Genomic DNA, 12453 nt, shown 5'->3' on the forward strand with positions numbered 1-12453 from the left:
TTATATTGATATATTGACCATCAATTGTGTTGTAAATGTTGTACCTTGATGAAGGTATCTTTTCTTTTATGTACACTGAGAGCATATGCACCAAGACAAATTCCTTGTGTGTCCAATCACACTTGGCCAATAAAAATTCTATTCTATTCTATTATTGTACTATTCTACTCCCTCCTCCTCCTCCTCCTCCTCCTCTTCCCCTCTTCCTTCTTTCTTTTCTCTGCAATGCATCCACCAGGATTGGGAAGGGCCTAGAAAAACTGGGCGGGGCTGGTCAAGGAAGGCAGCAAGGTTTTTTGAGGTGTTTTTTTTTTTACACCCATCTATAAAAGCTGAGCCGCCTCAAGGTGATAGATACCCAGTGGAGTTGGAAGGCTACGCGCTGGGAGGAATTTCGGGGTGAAAGAGCCGGAGACCAAGGATCGCCATGCTCTTCGGTTGGGGGGACGGCTCCTACGGGCAGCTGGGCTCGGGCGAGGAAGGGGCTTCCCAGCCGGTTCCTCTCCGTCGCGATGCGCCAGCGGTTGGTGGGCAAGAAGTGGTCCTAGTGGCCTGCGGGGAGCGGCACACGCTGCTCCTCTTCGCCGACGGGAGCCTGGCTTCTTGCGGAGACAACGGCCAGGGACAGCTGGGGAGGAAGCTCCCCGCGGGACTGCAGCGATGCTACCTGCCAGGTAAGAAAAGCGCAGGGGATGTTTGGATCCAGCCGGTTCTTTCCAGATGAGCATCTTTTCACGCACCTAGCCTGGTTTTCACCGTGTTGGCCTTTAAGTCCAGGGGCGGCTTTAAGTCCAGATGTGGTTTGTTAAAGGTTGAACCCCACCGCCAACTCAAGGCCAAACCAGCTCGGTTGGCCAACAGCCACCCGATCCTCCGATCGCCGCCACCGCCGCCGCCGTTTAAGTTTCGATTCCTAGACGAGCGCCGCTGAAAACGAATCTCCCGCGATCGCTTTCAGTTTCGCTTTCCCCGTGTGTGATGCGGTGGGTGGGGCTCCCGTCCAGGTTGGATTCCAACGGGCGGGGTGTCTATCAACCAGCACCCCCTCCGAAAGGGGCACTTCTGCGGCTACTGTGTCCTGAGAAATAGCCGGTTTACCTGGATGAATGTGAATGTTATTTTTTTTTTCTGAGAAAAAAAAAATTCAAAACAAACCACATACAATATACTTTTTGAACAAAATATCAGTCAGGTACATAGTCAAATACATTTTAATTTTCCACCACCCTCTTTTCTACTTTATCAAATACATTTCCCTTTCCGCTTTTTAATTTCACTATTTGCAAATCTCTAGTATAAAAATTCAATCTAACCCTCTAGCCTGAATTTAATTCTTTATCAAGTCTAGTCCCCCCCTCTTTTTTTCTTTTTTGCCCCCATTTTTATCTCAATCATCTATATTAAAACCCTGTATTTCCATTTACAAATTTCTTCTTTTCCATCCTTATGTCATCATCATACATTTCCATCATCTGTTACATTTCCAAAAACATCTTTTAAAAATTATTATTCTTAAATTTTATCAAAAGAAAAACAAAACAAAGAAAAAAGACAAAATAACACCAGCTAATATTCATTATTTCTAAAAATCTCTTCTATATTTAATTCTCATCTTTTTAATATTTCCCAAAGACCTCTTGTATATTTAATTCTTGTCTCTTTAATATTTCAGTCTTAATCTATAGTAGTTCCCTTCTTGTTTTTCTTTAAAATTCCTTGCTTTAAAACATTTTATATTACAGTAAATTCTACCCATTTCCATAGCTTCAATATCAAACATTTCATTATCAGTAAAGATTTTAAAATTATTCTTCTTAGTCTTATAGAAAAAAACAAAGGTAAAAAGGAGCAAACATTTCTCATATTTCAAAAGGTTTCATGCTTATATTTAAGTATTCTCATCTCTTAGAAGTTTTATTCTTAAACTATTAAGCTCAATTTATTATTCATTTAAAAATCAAAGCTTTCCTTAATTAATCTTACAATTCTCCTTTTCTCCTCTTCCCCCCTCCTTTGTATCCCTCTAATAATCTCTGTATAATTCTTTAAGTTTATATTTTTAATATCATAAATTCTTTATTCACTGTCACTGCTAAAAACAGCTCTAGATTTTTCTAAGTTATTATTTTCCATCCAGTCTTATAGTTGTTTCTTGAATTCCTTCCTTAAAAGTTCTTTATGTGTTTCTCTTGTTTAGTTATTCTCCATTTCATTCTTTGAAGTTGTAACTCTTGTTCTTTGTGAAGGTCAAATAGCTTGTTATTAAAAACCTCCCTTAAAGTTCTCACCATGTTTATCACAATCATAAAAGATTCTCAGTAATGACCAAGTGCTTGTAGTTTCTTTTCCACCTTTAGATGTCGCTTCATAATCCACAAGTCCCACCAGGCCCAAGGTTGACTCAGCCTTCCATCCTTTATAAGGTAGGTAAAATGAGGACCCAGATTGTTGGGGGCAATAAGTTGACTTTGTATATAAATATACAAATAGAATGAAGACTATTGCTAACATAGTGTAAGCCGCCCTGAGTCTTCGGAGAAGGGCGGGATATAAATGCAAATAAAAAAAAAAAAGTCCAATCCACAATTAAAAGAAGTATCCATATTGTTTCTTTTTCTTAAAGCCGCACCAAACTTCGTTTCAGCTTATTTTTTTTTCTTTTTCCAAGTCCATTTAAAATTTATAACTTCAATTTAGTAATTTGCTTAGTTCAAATCCTTAGAGGGTAGAGGAAGTCGGAGATGTTCCACCAAAGTCCAATTTAAAATCCTCCGGCTGTTTTTTCTTCTTCTTTCCTTTATAATCTTTAATCACTTATTTAAAAAAAAAACTTCCAAATTGTCCAAGTTCCAATTTTAATTAAAAAATTCTCTTTGTCTCTTTTTATTTGAAGGCTCTAGACTTCAATTTCACAAACCCTATTTTTGTCAGATCTCTGGGTACTGTTTCCATTTCTTTTATTCAATTGTATTAACAGTCCTTGTCAATTTAGCCACTCTTCCAAAATTTTAAAAAATTGTTGCAAATGTCAATTTAAAAATGCTTTCACCGTGAGTTGATGTTCTCTCACCCGGCTTCAATATTTTGCACAATTCATCGCTTCAACCTCCTGCACGATCTTTGTGGCCGTCCCAACTTTGGCAGCTTGTAATAGTTGCTGTCCACATCGCTGGGTCGAAGGCAAAAGGCCAGAGCTGCAGGGAATTTGCAACTTCTTTCTTCGCTGTCCCTGCAGGACATCTATGGTCCGGTCAGGACCTCCATAGCAATGGGAGTTTCGGTGCTCACCCCGGAGCTCTGGAGATTCGCGTCCGTCTCGTCGTGACGCTGGCCACGCCTCCGAATGTGAATGTTATTGAGCACCGATCTTGTAAAGAAAATTCCTCGTTGCAAGAAATGAAACTATGGGTCACAAATTGAAGTGTTCCCTGTTCCCGTTCCCTACCCTTAAATCCCCCGTTTAAATTCTCTTGTAATTTCATTTCTATAAATGGCTGGTATGGATAATACAGCTAGTAGCGGGGTGTTTTTGTTAGGGATTTTTTTGATTTCTCTCTTTTGCTCTTTTTATCTCTATGAAAAGAAAAAACAGGGAAAAGTGAACAATATTATTCCTGCATCTCTCTGGCCCCTTTTCTTAAACTACCTGTAAAAAAGTCTTTCATAGGAGCAGCCTTTTGTCCCACTTAATATAATAATATAACAACAGAGTTGGAAGGGACCTTGGAGGCCTTCTAGTCCAACCCCCTGCCCAGGCAGGAAACCCTACACCATCTCAGTCAGATGGTTATCCAACATTTTCTTAAAAATTTCCAGTGTTGGAGCATTCACAATTTCTGCAGGCAAGTTGTTCCACTTATTAATTGTCTAACTGTCAGGAAATTTCTCCTTAGTTCTAAGTTGCTTCTTGTTCTACCCTCAGGTGCTTTGGAGAACAGCCCAACTCCCTCTTCTTTGTGGCAACCCCTGAGAAATTGGAACACTGCTATCATGTCTCCCCTAGTCCTTCTTTTTATTAAACTAGACATACCCAGTTCTTGCAACCGTTCTTCATATGTTTTAGCCTCCAGTCCCCTAATCATCTTTGTTGCTCTTCTCTGCACTCTTTCTAGAGTCTCAACATCTTTTTTACATCGTGGCGACCAAAACTGGATGCAATATTCCAAGTGTGGCCTTACCAAGGCATTATAAAGTGGTATTAACACTTCACGTGATCTTGATTCTATCCCTCTGTTTATGCAGCCCAGAACTGTGTTGGCTTTTTTAGCAGCTGCTGCTTGTTTTATAGAACCCTGAATTAAATCATAGGACAAGTACAGATAGTCTTGACTTGCAACAGTTAGTTTAGTGACTGTTCAAAGTTACGACGGCATTGAAAAAAGTGACTTACATGATCATTTTTCCACACTTTTTCATACCTTTGTAGCATGCTCATGGTCATCTGATCAAAATTCAGAGGCTTGGCAACTGGTTCATACTTATGACCGTTGCTGTGTCCCTAGGTCATGTGATCCCCTTTTGCAATCTTCTGACAAGCAAAGTCAATGGGGAAGCCAGATTCACTTAGCAACAGTGTTACTAACTTATCCACTTAACAATTATGGCAAGTAAGGTTGTAAAATGGTGCAAAACTCACTTAACAAATGTCTCGCTTAGCAACAGAAATTTTGGGCTCGATTGTGGTCGTAAGTCGAGGACCACCTCTACTTAGGCAAGTGCTTTTGTACAGGATGGGTTGAATGTATCAAGAAGCTGTTCTTTCCGGGCAAAAAGTGTTAATAGAGGGCACATTTTGAACGCACTTCCATTCAGGTAGAAGGACCTGTTTCTTACCTGTCATGTACCTCGTCTTACAACCATTCGTTTAGCAACCGGTCAACGTTACAGTGGCACTGGAAAAAGTGACTTACAACTTGTATCCAGAGTTAAAACCACCACAGCGCTCCTGTGGTCTCGTGATCACAATTTAGGCACTTTGCAATGGGCCTGTATTTATGAGGGTTGGGTCAGGTCTGGAACTGTCAGCTTTCCATCTGATAAGCTCAGCAGCTTTAATTGCTGAGTCATCATGTCCCCCCAAAGCCGGATAAATGGGAAGACACCCAAATAGAGGAGGGGATACAGACTCTGCTCTGCTTGGACAGCAGGTGGGGGGGCGGGTGGAATGGCTAACTGTTGCGCAACTACATCTCTTCAGCCGAAAAAAGGAAAGCAGTGAGAACAGACACCGACATATGTGAAGGAAGTCACTACTTGCACTTTCCTGACAGCATTTCTATTCTGTCATGTCCCCTCATTTCTGTGATGACCGTCTCGTCATCCTCCTTGGACCCAGGCTCCGACGGGGCCATGACACTCTCACTCCTAGCCTGTGGGTGACCTAGGTTCAGCTCATCCTTAGCTACATCAATATGAAAATCATGTTTTCTATCAGATTTCAAAGGGTGTGAAATCTGTTGGGCTGTGTCCACCCTGGAGAGAAGGTGGGAAGACCAGAGAAACAGAGTGAGGATCAGCATCTGGTCTTTCGTTGAGCCTAAATCAGGGGTGTCAAACTCGATTCCATTGTGGGCCGTATCAGGATTTTGTTTGCCCTTGGGGGGCTGGGGTGGGCATAGCCTGATTGTCAGGGCTGACTGAGTAGGTGGGGCCAGGGTGAGCCAGAGCTAGGGTGGCACAGGCCAGTCCCTCACTGTCTCCAGGACGGCCCCGTGGGACAACTCTGGGCCTGTTGTGGGCTGGATTCGGCCTACGGGCTTCATGTTTGACACCTCTGTCCTAGATTCTTCTAATAATCATGCAAGTGAATGTCTTTTTTTCTCTCCTGGAAAGAACCAATCCAACCCTTGGAAGCCCAGACTATCATCTACATAAGCTGTGGAAAGGAGCATTCATTGGCCATCAGCAGCCAAGGGAAGGTATTTTCGTGGGGAGCTGGCGGTTTTGGACAGCTTGGCACTGGAATACTAAAGGATTCTTCGACTCCAGCGTAAGTTACTGATTCATGTTGTTGCCAAGTAACATAGGGTAGTCAGGAAAACACAGGTTTGAATCCTGATTTGTGCATTTGGGACATTCTTCTAGCTGTGATCTGTGCTGCATTTCTGACTTGAAATAAAGGGGTAGCGATCCAAGCAAGAGATGTTACAGGATGAATTTGTGATCTTTTCCATGTTCCTTTTCATAGAGGTTGGGTGTTTCCTTTCTTGCTGGCTAAGAAAGCTTGGAAAAGTTGTTGCAACAGGTCTACATACCTCCCATAGCTGGAATGGGAGGCTTACTGATGTAGCCGCTGCTTCTTTAGATAGTTAAGGAAGAATCACAAAATAGCAGTAGCAATATTACAGTAGCACGTAGACATATATACTATCCCATAGTGCTTTACAGAACTCTCTGGGCGATTTATACTATATTGCCCCCAACAATCTGGGTCCTCATTTTACTGACCTCAGAAAGATAGAAGGCTGACTCAATCTTGAGCCGGTCAGGATCTAACCTCTGGTTGTGGACATAGTTTGCCTATAATTTGTTGTTGTTGTCAGTTGTGAAGTCATGTCCAACCCATCGCAACCCCATGGACAACATTCCTCCAGGCCTTCCTGTCCTCTACCATCCTCTGGAGTCCATTTAAGCTCACGCCGACTGCTTCAGTGACTCCATCCAGCCACCTCGGTCTCTGTCGTCCCCTTCTTCTTTTGCCCTCCATCTTTCCCAGCATTAGGCTCTTCTCCAGTGAGTCCTTCCTTCTCATTAGGTGGCCAAAGTATTTCAGTTTCATCTTCAGGATCTGTATCAGTATTGCTTGCAATACTGCATCCTAACCACTGTGGCACCATGGCTCTAGTCATGTTAGCCTTTAACACACACACACACACACACACACACACACACACACACACACACACCCTTAAAGGGTAACCAATTTATTCTTGCATAAGCTTTCATAGTGCACAGTGTACTTCGTTAGTCTGCTTCTATCTTATTATTTGTTCTTTTTTTTTAATGTAGCTTTCCCTACCTGGTACCCTCAAATATTTCAGTTTACAACTCCCATTATACCCTGCCAACGATGATGGGAATCACAGTCCAGCTAACTGAACAGTGTCAATGTGGCACATAATCATTCTAGAATAGAAGCTAAAGAAAGAAATGCTTTAACGGATTATTCTAAAAAATGTTATTTAATGTTAAGTTACAATATTTTTCTCTAATTAGTATATTTGTCTAGTGTAAGATTTGAAATCATTTACCATTGATTAAAATATCATTTGGTAATTTTTTCTAATGCTTATCCTATTATTTAATTAATTAATTCACAAAGCAATTTTTTAAAAGAATGGTAATACTCAGTTTCATTTTAAGTAGATAAAACTGCCAATAATCTTTATATCATGATATGGTTCTGTATCTGGAATGCTAATGAATTATTTCTCTTCTTGTTTGGTAAATTCTATAGGATAATAGCTTCTTTATCTATGTACAATGTTATACAAGTTGCTTGTGGACACCATCACTCCATAGCACTTACCAAAGGTAAGGACTGATTTTAACTTTTTTGCAATAACTTGCTTTTTTCTTGCTTATATTTTGGATGGGGGCAAGAGCTCACTTTCTGCTACCGGTATTTCTCTGCATCTACACAAATGCTTCTTCTTAGTTTAAGGTTTTCCTAGGCAGAGACTAGATTCCTTAGGGATTACTATAAATCTAGTTTTGATACAGAATTTAGAAGGCAAAGCTTCGTGCAAACAGATAATCCCTAGAAGGATTATCTGCATCAATGCAATTAAATAACCACGGATAAATTCCTTTACTTCTTCCGGCTGATTTTATGCTATTCTTTGAAACCTTTCCCATTAACTGACCATTTTTTTCTACTCTCTTCAGTAAAGATAAAAGTAAAATGGGGCCTCTGGTGGCTCAGACTGCTAAGACAGTCTGTTATTAACAGCAGCTGCTTGCAATTACTGCAGGTTCAAGTCCCACCAGGCCCAAGGTTGACTCAGCCTTCCATCCTATAAGGTAGGTAAAATGAGGACCCAGATTGTTGGGGGCAATAAGTTGACTTTGTATATAATATACAAATAGGATGAAGACTATTGCTTGACATAGTGTAAGCCGCCCTGAGTCTTCGGAGAAGGGCGGGATATAAATGCAAAAAAAAAAAAATCCTCAAAAATCATGCATTTAGTGAACTGGTGTCCATGCCCCAAAGCTCCTTTCTGAGTAGCTGCAGGATCAGACCCAAAATTATAAAATGCAATAAATAATTGCAAGAAGCTTTTTTTAAGGCAACCTGTCTGATATTCATCTGAAATACAGTTGGTCGTCCTTTTTGAGCCAAAAAAATTATGTTGCTAAGACATTTGTTAAATGAGATTTGCTCCATATTACGACCTTGTCACATTTAGAATATTTACAGACCCCTCGCATCCTGGACATAAACTGTTTCAACTCCTACACTCAAAACGACGCTATAGAGCACTGCACACCAGAACAACTAGACACAAGAATAGTTTTTTCCCGAAGGCCATCACTCTGCTAAACAAATAATTCCCTCAACACTGTCAAACTATTTACTAAATCTGCACTACTATTAATCTTCTCATCGTTCCCATCACCAATCTCTTTCCACTTATGACTGTATGACTGTAACTTTGCTGCTGGTAATCCTTATGATTTATATTGATATTGATTGTTCCTGATTTGTACCCTATGCTTATCATTAAGTGTTGTATCATTAAGTGTTAAATTGTACCCTATGACCATCATTGGTGTTGTAAATGTTGTACCTTGATGAAGGTATCTTTTCTTTTATGTACACTGAGAGCATATGCACCAAGACAAATTCCTTGTGTGTCCAATCACACTTGGCCAATAAAAAAAATTATAATTCTAAATTCCAGTTCGAATAGAATAGAATTACAGAGTTGGAAGGGACCTTGGAGGTCTTTTAGTCCAACCCCCTGATTAGGCAGGAAACCCTATAGCATTTCAGACAAATGGTTATCCAATCTCTTGTTAAAAACTTCCAGTGTTGGAGCATTTATAACTTCTGGAGGCAAGTTGTTCCGCTGATGAATTGTTCTATCTGTCAAAAGTGAATCTCTGCAAATTGTTAAGTTACTAACACAGTTATTAAGTGAATCTGCTTTTCCTATTGACTTGCTTATCAGACGGTGGCAAAAGGTCATGACATGACTTTGGGACACTGCAACCGTCATAAATATGAGTCAGTTGCCAAGCATCTCAATTTTGATCACATGTCCATGGGGATGCTGCAATATGTTGTAAGTGTACAAAATGGAGATAAGTCATTTTTTTCAGTGCCATTGTAACTTCGGATGGTCACTCAACCAACTGTTATAAGTCGAAGATTACCTATATGCAGTCAAGGAGAATGCAGATCTGTTCATGTGATGACACTTACTAGCTTGGTAGTTGTCATGTGTGACAGCTCAAGTTAGACTCTGAATTTTATTGCCCCAACCATTTAGAGAAGGTAATGGGACATGGAAGGTGTTTCCACAAAATAGAAAGCTTTATAGCTGTCCTTCTACTTAGAACAAATGGCAATGCAAATCTTGCAGGCATAAAAACATCCATGGTTAACTCTGAATGGTTTTTGTGATATTCCACCAAAAAGCATTCCATGACTCTGCAAGATTTCAGGAGGGAGCAGATACAATTTTGAGGGCGTGATAATCGATTGTTCGTGAGATCTGACAAACTTGTGAAATGTTTGTCATCTTAAATGTTGAGGGGCTACTTTTGTCTACCTCAAGGGTGTCAATTTCATTGTGGGCCACATCAGGGCGTAGCTGACTGGGTGGATGTGACCAAGTGGGTGGGCGTGGTCAGATTGACACCACTCATTGGACGTGGCCAACTGGGTGGGTGTGGCCAGCTTGACACCACTGCCCAAACTGCTGGCATGTATCCTCTTCACACTGGGTAGATCGGGCCAAAGCCATGCTGGCCCAATGTTTCCTCTTCGCATTGGGTAGACCAGGCTGAAATGACGCGGGCCGGCCACTTACATTTTCCAGAACGGTCTCATGGGCTAAATCTGATCACATCCAGCCCGCGGGCCTTGTGTTTGACATCCCTGGTCTGCCTGAACAAGTTGCCAATTCATATTCTAATCAATGTAATGGTGGTTTTTTTCTCTTCCTGTTTTTTTCCCAATGAAGATGGCCGAGTTTTTTCCTGGGGACAGAATAGCCATGGTCAGCTGGGTCTTGGTAAAGAAGTTTCATCCCAGGCTACTCCATGTAACATTTCCTCTCTTGCTGGCATCCCCTTGGCTCAGGTGGCTGCTGGTGGGGCACACAGCTTTGTCTTGTCTCATTCTGGAGTAGTCTATGGCTGGGGAAGGAACAATGCGCATCAGTTGGGTTTAAACCAGAAAACTTCAAAAGGTAAGTCTATCTTCAGATTATCCCAGGAAAAAATGTCCATACCAGCCACTCTCTTCCGGGTTCAGTCATGTGCATGTGCGCCGGCCAGCTGGTCTTCGTGAATGTGCGCAATGGAATCCAGAAGAGAGCAGCTGGCTGCATGCGCATGCACGCCAACACTAGCTGCACTTCTGGGTTCTGTCAGGCAATGCGTGAAGACCAGCTGGCTGGCGCGCATGTGCATAATGGAACCCATAAGCTGGCTGGCCACGCACGCGTACATGCGATGGAACCCGGAAGTGCAGCTAGCGATGGCACGCATACAGCCAGCCGCTCTCTTCCAGGTTTCGGTTGTCAGGCACGCACACTCCTGTTTTGGCACTCCATGCCAAAAAGGTTAGCACCCAGTGCTATAGGTGTTCTTTGGCAAAGGAATTAGTCCTAAAAAAGTCAGTTTCTCCCTAAATCTTAATATATAAAAGCAAAAACCACTCACGGTGTTGTCATGAAATCTCCAGAACGGTAAAGCCTACAAACTTGAAATTTGCCATGTATGTTCCTCTTGGCTTCTAGGTGCTCACTAAGAAAGGATTTTTCAAAATGACCATCAGAGCATTAGTATTTCCTATATTAATATAACATGCTCTGATGCTAATTAATTAGACGTTCTACTCCCCCTCCCAACTTGAAAATAACTGGAGAGAATGGAATAGGGGTAATAGGAATAGGGCCTCATGGAGAGAAGGGGCTAGAAAGCCTGAGGGAGAGAAGGGGATAGGATAGGAGACTTTTCTGTGGGGCAAAGCTGAGGGAGAGAAGGTGCTAGAAAACCTGAGGGAGAGAAGGGGATAGGATAGGGGAGGATTCTATGGGGCAAAAAGGGGAGAGGAGAGGCCGTAACTACTGATTGTTTCAAGCTGTAAATGTCAATTTATCAAGCCCCATCACATAGTTTCATAGCGAAGAAGCACGGGTATGCAGCTAGTGACCTAATAAGTCAGGGATCTAATTGATCCCTTAACTATATTTTTGTTTAGAAAAAAACTTGTCTGGCACAAGATAGAAAAGTCCAATCTTTAACATCATTAAAATATATAGCTGACATAATCATTAATTATTAAACAATTGATGAAAGTTATTATTTTAAAATTATTATAAATTTGATAGGTTCGAAGTAGAATATGAGCATAAAAAATGGTAATGATGGCTTGAACACGTGTTTGTCCCCTTGTTAGAAAATATGCATTCAGCCCATTCGGTATCTTCAAAATGCAGCCTGGCATAGTGTAGACCAGGAGTGGGCAACTATGGCAACTTTATTACCTGTAGACTTCAACTCCCAGAATTCCTGAGCCAGCCATAAGGAATTCTGGGGTTTGAAGTCCACAGATTGCACAGTTGCCATAGTTACCCACCCCTGGTGTAGACAAACAACTTTTTCACCAGCCAAATTCTTTGTTCCTCACTTCAAAGACTGTGACGATTCTAAGGTTTACATTTTGGAAACTTCTAGAGTGGTTTTTCAAAGCTTGCTGTAACTACTTTAATTCAATTTCTATTACAGTAATTATTTTAGTCACACTTAATAAATAACAGCATATTTTAATAAACTTTGAGAAGGTTCTTGGAATATTCATATAAAATGCTACAATATTTTTCCCCCCAACAGAACAGATCTTCAAACCTTATTCAGTAGGTGCCCTGAGAAACCTTGAAGTGACTTATGTTAGCTGCGGAGATGAACATACAGCTGTTCTCACCAAGGTAACATCTTCGTAAACAAAGTTTCCATACTGCTAGCTGTAGTTGGTTAACTGGATATTGGGAATTGTTTTGTGGAATATTCAGATACTGAATATTTGAGTACTAAATGTAAGAAATGATGGAACTGGCATGGTCTCTCTAGCAGTGGCCCCTAACCTTTTGGGCACCAGGGATCGGTTCGATGGAGAAAGTGGGGGGTAGGCAGAGTTTTACATGCTGCCTGTATCTCATAGATGGGGCTTTGCTTGTTTGCATGGCCCGGTTGCTGGGATGCCTTTGACTAGTGCCA

At 41.3% G+C, this 12453-nt stretch overlaps 1 protein-coding gene across 1 annotated transcript in view; it reads left to right on the forward strand.

Annotated features, from left to right (window-relative positions):
* Window positions 1–248: 248 nt before the first annotated feature.
* Window positions 249–12453, forward strand: part of LOC131203051 (probable E3 ubiquitin-protein ligase HERC6) — a 49262-nt gene continuing 37057 nt past the window's right edge. The window contains exons 1-5 of the mRNA XM_058192922.1: window positions 249–674; window positions 5833–5989; window positions 7457–7533; window positions 10194–10421; window positions 12070–12164. Of these exons, the coding sequence (XP_058048905.1) occupies window positions 428–674; window positions 5833–5989; window positions 7457–7533; window positions 10194–10421; window positions 12070–12164 (804 nt within the window). The 5' untranslated portion in view covers window positions 249–427. The remainder of the gene's footprint in view (window positions 675–5832; window positions 5990–7456; window positions 7534–10193; window positions 10422–12069; window positions 12165–12453) is intronic.

The sequence above is a fragment of the Ahaetulla prasina genome, chromosome 8, assembly GCF_028640845.1.
Source record: "Ahaetulla prasina isolate Xishuangbanna chromosome 8, ASM2864084v1, whole genome shotgun sequence".
NCBI classification, from domain to species: domain Eukaryota; kingdom Metazoa; phylum Chordata; class Lepidosauria; order Squamata; family Colubridae; genus Ahaetulla; species Ahaetulla prasina.